Source organism: Choloepus didactylus, chromosome 4 (genome assembly GCF_015220235.1).
Source record: "Choloepus didactylus isolate mChoDid1 chromosome 4, mChoDid1.pri, whole genome shotgun sequence".
NCBI classification, from domain to species: Eukaryota; Metazoa; Chordata; class Mammalia; order Pilosa; family Megalonychidae; genus Choloepus; species Choloepus didactylus.
The window spans coordinates 140,941,572-140,959,475 of record NC_051310.1 but is presented as its reverse complement, the minus strand read 5'-3'; the positions used below and the strand labels follow the sequence as shown (position 1 = coordinate 140,959,475).

Genomic DNA, 17,904 nt, shown 5'->3' with positions numbered 1-17,904 from the left:
GTAAAAGAACCATGAAAAAAATAATGTGAAGAGAGCTTTGTTCTTTGCATAAAGTCTTTAATTTAGAATTTCAAATTCATCATTGTTTCTCTCAAACTTGATGTTTCCCCCCTTTTTTTCCTTATCTTGGATTCCCACTCTCAGTCATTCCCCCAAATCAGGAATCAAGGAGTCATTGTGAACTCTTTCTTTATTCCCCATATATATTTGCTCCTAATTTTTAGTTACCCTAAATATCTTGAGAAAATCTAAAATATCCTAAATATTTTGCAAACGTGATACCTATTTTCCAATCCTTCTGCCACTTTTTTTTTAAATTAAATTCAGTTTTATTGAAATATATTCTCATACCACACAACCATCCACAGTGCACAATCAACTGTTTACAGCACCACCACATAGTTATGCAGTTATCACCCCAATCCATTCCCTAACATCCTCCTTACATCAGAAAGAATCAGAGTAAGAATAAAAAATAAAAATAAAAAAGAACACCTTAGTTATCCTCCCATCCCACCCTATTTTTCATTTGGTTTTTGTCCCCATTCTTCCACCCATCCATCCACACACTAGACAAAGGGAGTGCAATCCACAAGGCCTACACAATCACACCACCACCTCCCATAAGCTGCATTGTTATAGCTTCCCAAGAGTCCCAAGAGTCCAGCCTACTGGGTTGGAGTTTGATAGTTTCAGGTATTTACTTCTAGCCATTCCAACACATCAAAACCTAAAAAGTGTTATCTGTATAGTGCGTAAGAATGTCCACCAGAGTGACCTCTCAACTCCATTTGAAATCTCTTAGCCACTGAAACTGTATTTTGTTTCATTTCACATCCCCCTTTTGGTCAAGAAGATGTTCTCAGTCCCACGATACTGGGTCCACATTCATCCCAAGGAGTCATATACTGCATTGCCCAGGAGATTTACACCCCTGGGAGTCAGGTCCCACATAGTGGGGAGGTCTGCCACTATTTTAATTCAAGTCCTCGTATTCTTTGTTGGACTATTTTGTGTAGTCTCTTACTCTTCCAATCCATTTTACCTGTTTCTAAATTTGAATCATATTACTTCTCAGCTTAAAATTAGTCAATAGCCCTTTTTGGCTTACAGGATAAAGCCCACATTTCTTAGCACTGACTTAGAAATCCCTTTATAAGTGGCCTATCTTCTTTTCTGGCCTTATTTCCTGCCTTTTATAGGTAGCTCGTTCTCCAGCCCATGATGAACTATTTGCAGTTCTTCATATGCACATTTTTTTTTCTGCTATACATTTATAAAAGCTAGTTCCTCTACCTAAGGTGCTCTTCCTACTCTAATTTGCCTAGCAGTCTTCTCAGTTTTCAAGGCTCATTTTCATTGCTCTTAAAGTAGCCAGTCCACAAACTTACAGTCCATACCAGAATGTAAAACAACTGTGGCACTAAGTAACTGCTTAGTTCACCTGAGATTGATTTCTTAGCAAAGCTTTCTTGATTAAGGAAAAAGTACATGATTTACAGTTGCTGCAAGCTTTTTATCTCGTCATGAATTGATAACAAGCAGTTCACAGACTTGCACCATATTTAAATAGCACTGGCTTAAATGGAGCCTTTTCTAACAAAACCAAGGAGTTAGCCACTGTTCTGGGTTCCCACAACATCCCTTTTATTTCTGAGTCTATTGAGGAATTTTATTACATTGTATTTTAGATGTTTGCTTCTGGTTCTCTTTGAGGCCAGAAATTTTGTCTTGTTTTTTGTACCCTAGTAGTTAGTTGAGTTTTTGACACATAATAAGTTCTGAATCAATATTTGTTGAATAAATGAACGGAAAGCTGATATATAAATAAGGCATTTAGTAAAATGTCGTTACATGTGCTTAAGGTTGCCATAAACTTGTTAAAATCTTCTGAAGATTTGCCTTTAAGCTTAAGTATTTTAAAATGTATTTCCAGTTTTAGTATAGCATCTTCAATCTCTTCCTTATTTCCAAAGTTCAGTTTGTTACCTAACCCTTTATATTTGAATTCTAAAACGTCTCGAGTCTAAGATGTTATTGCCATTCTCATTGTTTCTTGCCCTACCATAAACTCACATCATGTTGTAACTAAACTGTTGCAGTAACTTCCTTATTGGTTCATCTAGAATATACTTTCTTCTCCTCCTCTGGAGTTATTTTTATAAAATGCATATACCATAATGGGAATGTCTAGATTCCTTAACATTTAATAATACACCCTTCAAAATCTCGACCTAACCTTTCAGTCTCATCATTTGATATTCTTTACCATGTAACCTCTGCTATCTATGCAATAAAAATGAAATGGAAAAAAAATTAATCTAAACTTTCCATCAGTCACAGCCTTTAAAGACACTACCATACTCTAAAAAGATTTCAGTCACACAGAGAATACAATAATCACTGATCACTCTGGCACTAAAATAGGACCGTTAAAAATCTTAACGAACTACAAGGCATCATCTTTATGAAGGGCTTAATAACCGGTTAAAACCTCAGTATATACGTATAATTGGTGAGGTATCTAAGAAAAGGAAAATCAGGGGCCCTTGGTGATTTATAATTAAGTCATTGACTACAATTTTTATCTTTTTTCTCAGTAGGAATGAACACATTGCTTTGTGCTCCCATTCAGAACCAGATGCAACAGAGAGAGGTAAGAGTTCATGCAAGTGACTTCATATTTTAACCTCTCTTCAGAATCAAAACATAGTTTAAAAAAACAACACGTTGTATGAATATATCTCAATAAAATTGCATTATAAAAAACCCCACAAATATGATGGTAATAGCATGATTTAGGGTGACATACCAAAAGGGACCAGCATAGACTGGAAAAATTTCCTACTTTACGATTTAAATTAAGGATAGTTTAATTGTTTATTACCAGTTTAGAAAATGGTGAGATATATTAGTTTATATCAGCTGTTACAGTTTGCTAATGCTGCCGTTATACAAAATACCAGAAATGGATTAGCTTTTATAAAGGGAGTTTATTTGGTTACAAATTTACAGTCTGGAGGCCGTGAAAATGTCCAAATTAAGGCATCAACATGAGTATACCTTCACTAAACGAAGGCCAGTGGCATCTGGAAAACCTCTGTTAGCTGGGAAGGCACGTGGCTGGCATCTGCTGATCCCAGGTTGTGTTCCAGCTCCTCTCTCAGCTCCTGTGCTTTCTTCAAAATGTTGCTGTTGGGGTATTTTGTCCTCTCTTAGCTTCTCCAGAGCAAACACCGGGCTAGCATGTCCAACGTGTCAACAAAAGTCTGCTTTCAGCGGCCGTCTCCAAGATGTCTCTCTCATCTGCTCTGAAGTTCTTGTGTTTGTGAGCTCTTTTATAGGACTCCAATGATTAAATGAAGACCCACCCTGAATGGGTGGGGCTCATAGCTCCATGAAAATAATCCTGTCAAAAATTCCACTCATGGGTGATTGAGTCACATCTCCATGGAAATCCTCAATCCAACCTAATTAACACTGATACATCTGCCCCCACAAGATTGCATTAAAGAATATGGTTTTTGGTGGGACATCATATATCTAAACTAGCACATCAGCATTTCTCAAACTTGGAAGAGCATATGAATCACCTAAGGGTTTTTTTAAAAAATATAGATTCTTACCCAGGAGACCTGAGCCTATATTTCTAATAGTCTCCTAGGTGGTGCTAGAGTACTAGTCCATGGACCACACTTTGATAAGCAAGGATTTAGACTATGTCCTTACAAATAAAACCATTGTGTTAAGACTTAAAGAGAACCCAGCTCCCAAAACTAGAGTATAATAGGAAGTAGCCATCATGCACTTATCCCTTTCCAAATCTTTTTTATTTAGGTTAAGAATAACCTTCTAGTCTATAAAATAATTAGAATTTTCAGTATGGATGTATTTTGTGTTGATGCTTCTTTAGTCATTTTAGGGAGCATATACGTAAATAACATTGAATTTTTAATTCATCAAAACACTAAAAAGTAAATTGTTCACAGACTTTAGAAAATTTATTAATAACAAATTACTTGCTACAAATCACACCACTGATTCCAACAAACCAATGTGTCATGAAACCATCATTGAAGATTGCTTATATAGAACTCTCTATATAGTACATTTCTGAAAATACCTTTTAAAAAAAGTTTGCATTGATCTGATCTCTTATTTTTTTTGCTTCCATTATAGTTTTCAATTATAGAGCACAGCCACCAAAAGAAACATGGAAATGACCAGACAGTCATCTTTTCAGATGAAAATCAGATGGACCTGACAGCAAGTCACACTGTGTTGATTACCAAAGAACTTTTACATTGTACCAGAAATGAAAAGTCCACCAAGATAGATAGCAAATCATTTCTGGATAACTTAAATCTCCACACTGAAGATTCAAGAATGAAAAAAGAATTAAATTTTTCCATGGATCAAAACCCTTCCCCAGAAAAAAAAATAAATTTTAATGACTTCATAAAAAGATTGAAAATGGAAAAATCCAATGCTTCTTTTGAAGGGCCAGATAAAGAAAATTCTGAGATAATGGTTCATTCCAAAGAATCAAATAGTGCTTCTTCTGTACGTCAGATGCATATATCTCTTAATGTAGGTGAGAACAACAATAATATCACTAGAATCTTTAGAGAACAAGATGATGAGATGAATTTCACCCAGTGTCAGACAGCCAATATACAGACTTTGGTTCCCACATCCTGTGAGTCCAGCTTAAGAGAATTTAAAGGTAGTGATACTACAATTTGTGACAATGACTTTATGGACTTGACAGTTAATCACACTAGTCAAATTTTACCCTCAGCAGATAATTTATCTGGAATAGAAAATCCAACTCACAGTGTCATGATGGATATTACAACAGGTTATGGGACTAAAGCTTTGGGAAAGAAGAAAATCTTTAAGAATAAACCAAATGCTGCATTTCAAGACCCTGTTTTAAATCCCAAAGACAAAATACATATTACCAGAAGTCACATTATCGGAACAGAAACACACACAGTCACACAGATTTCAAACCAAGATGCTAAAACATTGCCCATGATCCCAGAATCTATTTGTTCCAGTCCATCCACTCAAGGTTGTAAGACAGTTTTCTATTCTGATTGTAATGATGCCATGGAACTAACCAATTGTGTCTCAAGTATGAGAGAGGAAAAAAATTTGCTAAAATATGACAATAATTCTTCTAAAATATATCCCAGCCCAGATGCCATCTCTCCTCTCATAGAGAAAACTGTTTATTTAGGAGAGGATAGCATGGACATTACCAACAGTCACACAGTAGCAATAGATCATCAAATTTTTAAACAAGATCAGACAGATATTAAGATAGCAGCTGCACCAATAGCTGAGAAAGAAATGATGCTCCAAAATCACATAACTCTATCAAAGGATGGGAAAATGAATGTAAATGGTAGCTCAATTATTCATGTATCTAAGGAAAGATTACAGCAGAGCCTAGCAAATTCTTTTTCTGTTTCATTGGGTGACAAAAAGACTGAACTCTTCACAGATGAAGATATGGATTTGACTAAAAGTCACATGAGTAACTTAGGCTGTCAAGCTCCTCTTGCGTCTTGTAGCCTTGCACCTAAGAATACCAGTAAATCTCACTCTCACAAAAGCCCTTCAGATGAATGGGAAGAAATCACCAAAAGTCACGTTGAACCATCCACACAATCAAACCTAGTATCTAAAAACATCCTAGAAAAACCAAAAATGACATCTACTACTGAATCAGAGAGTGTTTTCTTTCCAGAAGATGGTGAGAGTGACCATCCAGCAGCAAAAGACTGCCAGCTAACACTGCAGAGGAAATGGTCTAATAGGGGTCCTAGAGAGAAAGCTGTAGTATTTATAGCTCATGATAACATGGAAGTATCCCAGTCAACCAATTGGAAGAATGATAAAAATGGTATGGATATCACCCAGCGTTGTACTGTGGAAAGAAATAACAGAAGTGTCCTGGAAGATAGAGAGGACCCCCAGTTGATGCCTTTGTCAGAAACTTCTAAAACAGTTTTGTATACCTGTGGGCAAGATGACATGGAGATCACTAGAAGTCACACAATTGCTTTAGAATGTAAAGCTGTCTTACCAGATGAAATAACTACTAAGCCAGTGGATAAAACTGTGATGTTTGTAGATAATCACAATGATCTAGAAGTTACCAAGTCCCATACTGTTTTCATTGATTGTCAAGCCATGGAGAAAATAGTTGAAGAGTACCCTGAATTTGGAATAGCAAAAGGAAAAAACTTGGATAATTCTTTTCCTATGGATGGTAGCTTTGCTAAAGAAATTACCAAAAAACAAGCAGTGGCCATAGAAAACAAAATTATTCTTCACACGGAGCAACAGCATCATATGATACCCTTTGTTCCTACTAATATATTGTCTAGGGATCAAGGTGAGACAGAAATCACCAAATTCCACAGCACTGCTATGGATGAAGAGGTCATGGAGAAAGTTGTAGATCAGTCCTATATGTTGGAAAAGGCCAAAATTGAAAGCTGTCACTTAAATAGTACAGGCAGAAGAAATGAGGATTTTACAAGCAATCATGAAACTGTTATTTATGGATCCAGTGATAAATATTTCTATAAACCAAATGTAACTTCCTATTCTGATAATTTGGAGGGGAATATCGTGTCCTTATGTGATAAGGATAGGCAAAAAGCCAGTAATTGCCCAATGCAAAATGATCTTGCTTATATAAATGATTTAGCCAGTGACTATTATTTGAAATCTGAGGGACAGCCAATCTCTGCTCCTTGTCCCTTGTTAGAGAAGTCAGGAAACAGTCAAACCAATACCAAAAGGCAGTTAGACTGTGTCGTAACGCTTCTCAAAGATCAAGAGGATCTGGTTATAGACCCTCAAAATCTATTAGCTAATCAAACTTTAGTATGTAGTCAAGACCTGAGGGAGATGAATAAATTTAATTTAAAGAGAGTATCTTTTAAGCTTCCAGATGGTCAAATGGAGGCCTTTGTTAATAATGGAGAACACAGTTTAAAGACTTTTCTTAATGATTCTGTTGCTTCCCAGCCTCATCTCTTAACTCAGCTACCTCCATTACCTCAAAAAGGACAAAGTATTGTCAATAAAGATCAAACAGTATTGTCTAAAGCTGGAAATAAGAATTTAAATATTTTTATAGGAAATTCTTCTGAACCCACATTTGAAAATGAGTCCAAAATGCTCAACAATGAGAAACAGATTATTGTAGCCTCTAAAAAAGAACTGAAGGAAACTATGCAAATATCTCAGTGTGGTACAGTTAGAGATATCCAGAATAACTTGACTAAGCAAGCCAATCAAACTCATGCTAATCCTAGAGAACCATCAGATCCTGTTATTGCATCTAATTTGAATGGAAAAACAAAAGATTTTTCAGGTTTTCAAACTGTTCATGTACCAGAACACCTACTCGAAGCAAATAAGACACACAATGATATGAGTATAGTGCAAGCCACGGAAATACAGAATATTAGCATAGAGTCCAACAATGTTAAAGACATTAGAGATGAAGAAAGAAATTCTCATAATGAAACCAATTCCATTCCATTAATGACAGTCATAAAAGATAAAAATAAAGTGAGGAGATGTTCTTTGGGAATCTTTTTGCCCAGATTACCAAACAAGAGAAATTGCAGTGTCACTGGTATAGATGACCAAGAGCAGATTTCATCAGACACAACCGACATAAATTACTTAGAAACTCAGCCAGTCTCCAGCAAGTATTCAGGTGTTGGATTTGTTGCCACTAAACTGGACCTAAGTCCATCTCAGTATATAAATGAGGAAAATCTTCCTATATATCCTGGTGAGAGTAATTCCTCAGACTCTGTTAGCCTAGAAATTAATGCAAAGGCTCTGATTGAAACATACCACAGAGAGATTTCACCGTCTGAAAGTAAAGTGGAGGAAACCTGCAGTAGCCAAAAAAGAACTTGGGTACAAGAAGATGATGCTATTCAGGATGAGAAAAAAATCAGGAAAAATGAGATGAGACTTAATAGTGTACGAGATCAGCAGGTGAGCTCTGTTTTGAACCAAGGAATGTTCTTAATTTTAGTCTTGGGTAATTAGGAATTAATATTTCCAATTATAGGACTGGAGAGAGAGTCCCACGTAGAACCTTCAGGAATGAATTGACTAGCTACACTCAAAAACAGTTTGAAGTGACAAATAGTCACAGAAAACTGAAATGGAAAGAAGTGCAAAAATTGACCAATGTTGAAATTATATAATTAACTCTAAATATATGTCACCTCTGGTAATTTGTCAGTGACTCTTAAATGGCTTTGCATTTGATAAATGCAAAGGATAAATGTAATTTGAAAAGTCATCTTCAGTGTTATAAATATTTGGGGTGGGGTGGGGGGAATGAAAGCCTTTCTGTTAAGCAAACTGGAAAGAAAAGCCTGACTGAATTTTCTTAGCTAATGAGCATAGGTAGAAGCTGAGAGTACATTTCTGTGGTGGGTAGGAGAATGCCTAGGAAAAGCCCAGTATCTCAAAGTGAAGTGAGTGAGATTTTGAATTTATCAACAGAGGTCATAGATTTTTTTTTTAAAGTTAAGAAACACTGACATGGGTAACTTGTATGGAAACAACATCTGTCCCTCAATCTAAAGTTTTATAAGGGGAGAAATAAAGACTACAAAGTATCAGAGGTTCATGAAAAACAAATAGAAAACAAACTTTAAACTGTTGAGAAATCTAAATAAGCTTAGAAGATAATTTCAGTCGTTCTATTAGATGAAGTCATGAGGAGACATTCACAGTGGTTTTATAAGATGAAGTCATTAGAAAATAATTGGTTAATCTATGAAACTTTAGATATAGTAATAATATAAAATTTAAATCTAACAATACAGTCTATGAAAATTAATATTTCAGTAAATTGTTCAATAAATATTTATTGAGTATCTGCTATGTCCCAGGCACTGTTTTAGGAGGTAGTGGGAATGCATCAATGAGAATACATAGTCAAAAGTCTTCTCTCATGGAGCTTACATTCTTGCATTTAGACCAAGAATATGTAGTCCTCAAAAACATATGTAAGTATGTAGATGAAGATGGGATTTAAAGCTGTGAAGTCAAATGGTTAAAATGGTAAAAGCAAGACCATATGACTTACTTAAGTTCAGCCAAAGTGTCTTGGTCAGCTGGGGAAGGAAAGACTAAAGCTTGGAAACAGGTTTATTCTCTGGATTCTATAGCCAGGTCCACCATATGCAGTCAGTATTCTACATAAATGGAACTCTGGTTTTGTACATTATTGTGGTCCTGACTTTGGTAGCTGGTAGTTGAATAACTGGACAGGTCAAGATTTGATAGTACATAGTGGAAGAAAGTGTCAGAAATATTGCCTATAACTTGGATACATCTGCAAAACAATTTGCTTACTCAGTATAATGAATAAAGTTACATCTGTATATTTTTAAATAAAATTACTTTTGTTATAAATATAATTAAAGGCCTAAGTTGCCTATAATTTATTCTAATTCTTTACTAAGATATTTCATATGAATTTTAGGTAAATTTTATGTTAGAAGTATTATTTCTGTTAGTGTTCAACAAACATTTAGTCATCATAAGTATACAGTGTCATAACTTTATCCTAATCATTTTCCTATATTAATAATTTCAGGTTTTTGATCATCAGACTGAAGGAGATATAGATAAAAATGCTAACAGTGTATTGATGAAAAGTCTGAGCAGGAGCCCATCTAGTTGCAGCAGCTCTCTGGATTCCATCAAGGCTGATGGGACTTCTCTGGACTTCAGCAGTAAGATCTTCATGAAGGCTAAATAATAGCAATAATCTGCTTACTTGACTAAAATAAATGTATTTCAGTTCAGGAGATATTTGGATGTTGTCTAAGCTTTTAAGGGTTATAGTTGATAAGTAAAATAATTTTCAGTTTATTTTTAAAATTCTTAGTTATTTTAATGAATTGAGAAGTGATTTACCACTAAGAATAGAGCCATTTCCTTCAGAAATCTATAATTAGAGAAGAATTAAGACTTGACTAGAGCCTTAAAACTGTAATAAACCTTGCCCTGCCAAATTACTTTCTTCTCGGAAAGATACCAATGGATGGCTTCAGGAGCATGAACTGCACATAAATCTGAAAGATAACTAAAATTAAGTTTACAATTTAGTTTTGACTTGATCATCGCCTGATTTTGCTTTATTTCTAGCACACCGCAATAGTCAAATGGAATCACAGTTTCTCAGAGACACAATTTGTGAAGAGAGCTTGATGGAGGTATGTTAAAAGTATTTCTAATTTCTAATGTAACTAATTACCATGAGTGCTTTTTTTTTTCAATTCCTTAAAAAACTATGAAATGTTTAAAAACTACAGAAGACTTATTTTCTTTTCTTGTTAAGGACCCAACATGGCAATTAACTATGTGGAGTAGAAATCATTATAAAACTTACGTCTTTCTTCCAACTCTACTGTTATTGAAAATCTTAAGAAATGCTGTTAGATAAAATCTGCTTATGTATTGCCAACAACTTTAAGCTATTTAGAAACAAATGAGGTAGTGAAAAAGTGAGCTCTCTTGACTGGTCATGCAAACTTTTTTCTTTCCTCAGAAACTCAAGGATGGGAGAATAACAATAAGGGAGTTTTTTATACTTCTTCAGGTCCACATCTTGATACAGAAACCCAGACAGAGCAACCTTCCAGCCAAAGTAAGTAAAATTTCTTCGCAAAATAGTTATCTCAGTTAAAAAGTATTATACTTTTTTTACTAAGTTCTATCAAAGAAAGCATTTATGCAAGAGCAAAAAAAGAATCAAGGAACCATATTTTCCTGTAGAAAGTTTTCCTATAGCAGTTACATCTGTGGTTAGCATAAAATCATGGATTTTGATAAGGTGAAGTTTATTTCTTCTTATTCTTTGCCATCTATTTGTTTTCAATATTTTTTCCTAATTACAAAAGTAACATAGGCCCTTTCCCCCTCATGATAAAAAAAACAAGTGTAGCAGAAGTTTTAATATACATTTTCAAAATCAGAAATATGTACGATCATAGAATATTTGAATAATACAGGAAAAAAACTCAATTTAAAAGATTAATAGAAAATTTATATCCCTTGTATAAGAATATTTTTTTCTCTTAAATCCATTGAACATTTGAAAAATCAGTTATGCCCTTGGCCCCAAAGAAAGCCTTAAGAAATTGAAAAAAAAAAAAAAGGAGATTAATATTCACTTTAAGAAATTGGAAAGTGAACAATAAAACAACATCTACAAAAAAAAAGTAGCAGGCAGAATGAATAAAAGTAAAAGATAAAGCTAATGAAATAGAAAACAAAAATTAGTAAAAGGGTAACAAAAGCTGGTACTTCAAAAAGATGCTAAAATAAGAAAACTCTGTGAGCCTAATTAAGAAAAAAAGAGAAAGCTAAAATATAGATTAAGATTGAGAAAGAAGACATGTCCACAAATTAAAAGAAAGAAATAAAAATAATTTTTAAAAGTCCATTAACTCTGACAATAAATCTTAAGACCTTGCTGATTTTTTAGCAAAATACAAATTATCAAAATTAAGCTAATGTTTAGAAAACTTAAACTAATTACCATTGAAAAGTTTGCTTAAAAATTTACCATTTAAATTGTTACCAGACTAAAGAGTTCTATCTAACTTTTAAAGAATGGATATGGATATTTGATTATAAGGTGCCACTGCAGAACAATGGAGAAAGAACCATCTTCTCTATAGAAGACTATTGCGTCAGTTGGATATTCATAGAAAAAAAGTGAACCTTGTGTATTAGTTAGGGTTCTCCTTGGAAACAGAATCAATGAGAGATGTCTCTTATTATCAAATTGTAAAAGTGACTCACGCAACTGCAGGAGCGCACGAGTCCAAATTCTGCAGAGCCGTCAACAAGCTGTCAACTCCAAGGAAGACGTCCGACGAACTCCTCGGGAAACGAACTGACAGCTTTGACGAACTCCTCAGGAAACGAACTGGCAACTTTGACGAGCTCCCCAGGAAAAGCTTCACTGAGCAGCTGAAGAAGAAGTGAAGGTTCTCTAACCGTCCAGCTTATAAGCCTCCAACTGATCACCCGGACCAAATCCAGCCAATTGCATTCTCTCACTGTGGAAGCACGCCCCTTGATGAGTCATCAGTCAGCTGCAGTCAATTGACTGATGATCCGACAAACCAGCCTGTTGGTTTATTAACCAGCCTCAAATAGCCTCACAGCAATCGTCAGGCCAGTGCCCGCTTGACCAGACAGCTAGGCCACCTAGCCAAGTTGACACATGAACCCAACCATCACAGTCCACCCCTTGTCAACTTGGCAGTTGTACACATCACCTAAAACCATATCATCATAGTCCTCGTTTCTGTAACTGGTCACGTGGCCGTAGTTCATATTTATCACAACCTTCTTCCACTACCCATTCCATGTTCCCTTTACCCTCAGCAAGCACTTCAGCTGGCTGTGGTTCTTTGCCTGGTGGGGTGACCCAAACCTTCATTCCTGAAGTTTCTTGGCCATTGGTAGTCCTGCCTGGATTGGGTTGTTGCAGTTTTCCATTGACTTGAATCACGGGGCATGGTAGTACTAAGAGACGCCCCAGGGGATCTCCTGTATGCCAAGAAATAGCAGTGCTATTTCCCCTTGATAGTCAGGATCAATCACCCCAGCCAGTACAGTAATCCCCTTACTTGCCTGTTGATTCAGAGGCATAAGAAGCCCAAAGTGGCCAGGTGGCAGCCTTAACTTCCAGTTCAATGGGATTATTGTTGTGTTTCCTGGTGGAAGCACTCCTCCTTTTGGAACCAAGACTTGTAGACCAGCAGAGCTTAAATTTGCAGGGACAGGAAGCAAAAATTTCCCTAGTGGATCACTAGGAGTGATAGTGAGTGGTGCTACTCCTGTTTCCACCCCTTGATTCCTGGACCCATGAATCCTGGCTATGGGAGAAACAGCACCATAGAGTGGACGCTGATTCAGAGCATACACAGCCTCCTGGAGAACACTGCCCCAGCCCTGCAAGGTATTGCCACCTAGTTGGCGCCGTAATCGAGTCTTCAATAGGCCATTCCACCGTTCTATCAACCCAGCTGCTTCTGGATGATGGGGAACATGGTAAGACCACAGAATTCCATGAGCATGTGCCCATCCCTTCACTTCATTTGCTGTGAAGTGGGTTCCTTGGTCCGAAGCAATGCTGTGGAATACCATGACGGTGGATGAGGCATTCTGTAAGTCCACGTATTGTAGTTTTGGCAGAAGCATGTCGTGCAGGGAAGGCAAACCCATATCCGGAGTATGTGTCTATTCCAGTAAGAACAAATCACTGCCCTTTCCATGATGGAAGTGGTCCAATGTAATCAACCTGCCACCAGCTAGCAGGCTGATCACCCCGAGGAATGGTGCCATATCGGGGACTGAGTGTGGGTCTCTGCTGCTGGCAAATTGGACACTCAGCAGTGGCTGTGGCCAGGTCAGCCTTGGTGAGTGGAAGTCCATGTTGCTGAGCCCATGCATAACCTCCATCCCTACCACCATGACCACTTTGTTCATGAGCCCATTGGGCAATGACAGGAGTTGCTGGGGAAAGAGGCTGATTGGTATCCACCAAACGGGTCATTTTATCCACTTGGTTATTAAAACCTTCTTCTGCTGAAGTCACCCTCTGGTGAGCATTCACATGGGACACAAATGTCTTCATGTTGTTTGCCCACTCAGAAAGGTCTATCCACATACCCCTTCCCTAGACTTCTTTGTCACCAATCTTCCAATCATGTTCCTTCCAAGTCCCTGACCATCCAGCCAAACCATTAGCAACAGCCCAGGAATCAGTATACAGACGCACCTCTGGCCAGTTCTCCTTCCAAGCAAAGTGAACAACCAGGTGCACTGCTCGAAGTTCTGCCCACTGGGAGGATTTCCCCTCACCACTGTCCTTCAGGGATATCCCAGAAAGGGGCTGCAGTGCTGCAGCTGTCCACTTTCGGGTGGTACCTGCATATCGTGCAGAACCATCTGTAAACCAGGCCCAAGTCTTCTCTTCCTCAGTCAACTGACTGTAAGGAACTCCCCAAGATGCCATAGCTGTGGGCTGGGCAAGAGAAGGTAAGGTGGAAGGAGTGGGGGCCATGGGCATTTGGGCCACTTCCTCATGTAACTTACTTGTACCTTCAGGACCTGCTCGAGCTCTATCTCGTATATACCATTTCCATTTTATGATGGAGTGCTGTTGTGCACGCCCAACTTTATGGCTTGGTGGGTCAGATAACACCCAGCTCATGATAGGTAACTCAGGTCTCATGGTAACTTGGTGGCCCATGGTTAAGCGTTCTGTCTCTACTAAGGCCCAGTAGCAGGCCAACAGTTGTTTCTCAAATGGAGAGTAGTTATCTGCAGAGGATGGTAAAGCTTTACTCCAAAATCCTAAGCATTTAATTTTTTGAGTGACTATAAATGGTAGTTTGCTAATGCTGCAGAATGCAAAACACCAGAGATGGACAGGCTTTTATAAAACGGGGGTTTATTTCACTACACAGTTACAGTCTTAAGGCCACAAAGCATCCAAAGTTACACCTCAGCAATCGGGTACCTTCACCGGAGGACAGCCAGTGGTGTCCGGAAAACCTCTGTTAGCTAGGAAGGCAGCTGGCGTCTGCTCCAAAGCTCCGGCCTCAAAACGGCTTTCTCCCAGGACGTTTCTTTCTAGCAAGCTTGCTCCTCTTCAAAACATCACTCCCAGCTGCACTCTCTTTCCTCCCCCCGAGTCAGCTCATTTATATAGCTCCACCGATAAAGGCCCACCCTGGATGGGTGGGGCCACGCCTCCATGGGAACATCTTATCAGAATCATTGCCCACAGCTGGGCAGGGCACATTCCAAGCAAATCCAACCATCACCAAAACACCTGCCCCACACAAGACCACAAAGATAATGGCATTTGGGGGACACAATACACACAAACCGGCACACCTTGACTCTTACCTCAGACCATACACAAATTGAATTCCATAAAATACCAAAAGTATCAGTGACAAAATTAAAAATAGGTAAGTGGGTCTTCATCAATATTAAAAACTTTTTTGCTACAAATGATACCATCAAGAAGGGGAAAAGGCAACCTATAGAATGGGAGAAAACATTTTAAATCATATATCTGATAAGGGACTTATATCCAGAATATGTAAAGAACTCTTAAAATTTGATAATGAAAAGAAAATCTAGTTTTAAAGTGGCAAAGGACTTGAATAAATATTTCTCCAAAGGAGATATGCAAACAGCCAATAACCACATGACAAGATGCTCAATGTTATTAGTTATTAGGGAAATGCAAATCAAAACCATAATGAGATGTCACTTCACACTCACTGGATGGCTATAGTAAAAAAGATGGAAAATAACAAGTGTTGGCAAAGATGTGGAAAAACTAGAACCATCATATATCATTGGTAGGAATGTAAAATGGTGCTGCTGCTATGAAAAACATTTTGGCAGGTCCTCAAATATTTAAGCATAGAATTATATGACCCAGCAATCTACTCCTGGGTATATATCCAAAAGAAATAAATACATAGGTCTGCACAAAAACTTGGATGCAAAATCTTCATAGCAGCATAGTCTGTACGTGGTTATTTAGGGCTGGGGTCGAGGTGGAGCAGAAGTGGAGTGACAGCTAATGGGTTCAGGATTTCTTTTGGAGGGACAAAAGTATTCTCAAATTAGATTGTGGTAATGGTTGCACAACTCTGAGTATGCTAAAGAAAAAATTTATATACTTAAATGGGTGAATTATATGATATGTGAATTATATACCAATAAACCCATTAAAAAAAAAAAATTCCAGGAGGGTTTATACCTAAATATGAAAAGTAAATTAAGATGGAAGGAAGAGGGGCACAGCTCTTTTGGGCTCCCAACCTCATTATTCTTATCACCATATCTGTTCCTTCTCACTGGAACCCTTTTGCCTTCTCCTCATTTCTTCTTCATTTATTATGTAAATACTTCTATAAAACTAAATATTCCTTTATTAACTGTTTGGTTCCCATAGGAAGGGTGGTCAACCATTTTCCAGGGAGCCCTGATTCCTTTTAGTGAGAAAATGGTGTTTAGAAAACACAATCTTTTGAGGCCTTTCTTTTTGAGCTAGAGCATATAGCCTTGATTTTTATTTATAATTCTAGCCTTAAAAATATTTTTTAAGAAAGAAAATCAACTTTCCTACACCTTCTTACCACATCTGCTAGAGGATGTGTTAGGAAAAGGAAAAGGAGAGTAAAACCTCGTTCATTACTTCCTTTTAATAGACTAAAAGGGGAGAATGAGAGGAAGCTAACATTTATTGGATTACTTTAGCAGGTCATGGGCTAGGTACCTTTTTAAAAAACTTGTACCATAATCTAAAGAAGCTGTATTTAGATTAGCCCTATTGGCCCTATTTTATAGAACAAGAGACTAAAGCTCAGAGTTGTAAAATAATTTATTCATTGCCATACTGCCAGTGAATACTGGACAGTTGTGGGGGTTTGTTTTGCTTTTTTTTTTAAACTTTATCAAAAAATTGAAAAACAAACAATTTTAAAAAAATGACATTTCAAACAAAACCAAAACAAAGTTGCTTTGTTTTTATAAGTAATGTGAAGTAAGGCACTGACTATTTTTCTAATACTCCATCAAGATATCAAAAAGTCATAGGATTAGAACTATAAAATATTTTAAAATAGCTGAATTTTCACTGCCTTATTTTACAAATGGAGGGTATGCCCAACAAAGTTTGTGTTCAGCCCGGGATAGAAGTATCAGTGCTAGACAATGGGAATGGAAAAGGATAATCTGGAAAACTTGCATTCCTGGTAAGTTTGACTTTTCAGGTATTATTTTCTTAAAATAATGCACAGCTATTTTCAAACCATTTTCAATCTCATGTGAGTGGAACTCCGTAGTTCCCCTGAACACCTATGGGAAATAGACCTTGAAGTCAGAGACTTAAATTCAAATTCAAGCTTTATAGAACTTTTAAAAATAGGCCCAAGAAACTTGAATTGGTTCTTGAACTTGGTTTGTTTGTTTGTTTTCCACAAAATACCAATTTTTTTTTTCAGTTTGCTATAAACACACCACCTACTCCAGAAGACCTGATGTTAAGTCAGTATGTTTACCGACCCAAGATACAGATTTATAAAGAAGATTGTGAAGCTCTTCGCCACAAAATTGAAGAGTATGAAAGCTTTAAGTTTTTTCCGTATTTTGTTGTTGGATGGGTGAATAGTCTGTGTGGTAATGTTTTGAATAGAATAATATTGGTATAGGAAAAAGTTGATGACATGAATCTGCAGTATGATAGGAGGAAAGAGTTTCATATTTGTAGTTGAATTGAAGCTCAATGCTGGCTACAGCGCTAGCTGTGTAACCTTGGATAGGTCATTTAATCTTCATTCTCTCATCCATAAATGTGGATAATACCTACTCAGCAGATAAGAAATGAACTACAGAAATAGTGTATGTAAAATATTTTCTTGTTGTTAATTAGCAAAAAGTAGGTCCTCAATAAATAGTAATTATTAGATTTTAATATGAGGTTTTTGAAAGAGAGCATCTTCAAAAGATGTGATGTAGTGATTTATATGTAATGGCTGAAGTCAAGGCTGCCTTTGGGTTTATAATTTTATCACATTTGCCATTGATTTACATCATAAATTTACACTGATTTATATAAAGAACATGGTTTCTCTCAGAATATATTTCAGTACCTTGGGATATGTCAGTGCTGCAGACTGTTTTACAAATTATGTATATCTAGATTCCCTCCAGTAAATCCAGATTTATAACCAAAATGGTGTTTGGGTCATACTTATCGAGGATTATTCAATAATATTTGAATCAATC

General features: G+C 36.8%; 1 protein-coding gene across 6 annotated transcripts in view; it reads left to right on the top strand.

Annotated features, from left to right (window-relative positions):
- Positions 1–17,904, top strand: part of KNL1 (kinetochore scaffold 1) — a 91,184-nt gene that overhangs the window by 48,625 nt on the left and 24,655 nt on the right. For 3 of the 6 annotated variants that reach the window (XM_037834301.1, XM_037834303.1, XM_037834305.1), the window contains 6 exons: positions 2,604–2,656; positions 4,180–8,040; positions 9,662–9,800; positions 10,216–10,283; positions 10,619–10,717; positions 17,121–17,236. In XM_037834301.1, coding sequence (XP_037690229.1) covers positions 2,604–2,656; positions 4,180–8,040; positions 9,662–9,800; positions 10,216–10,283; positions 10,619–10,717; positions 17,121–17,236 — 4,336 coding nt within the window. Of the gene's footprint in view, positions 1–2,600; positions 2,657–4,179; positions 8,041–9,661; positions 9,801–10,215; positions 10,284–10,618; positions 10,718–17,120; positions 17,237–17,904 lie in introns of all 6 variants that reach the window. The other 3 variants (XM_037834304.1, XM_037834300.1, XM_037834302.1) reach the window with 1 other exon arrangement.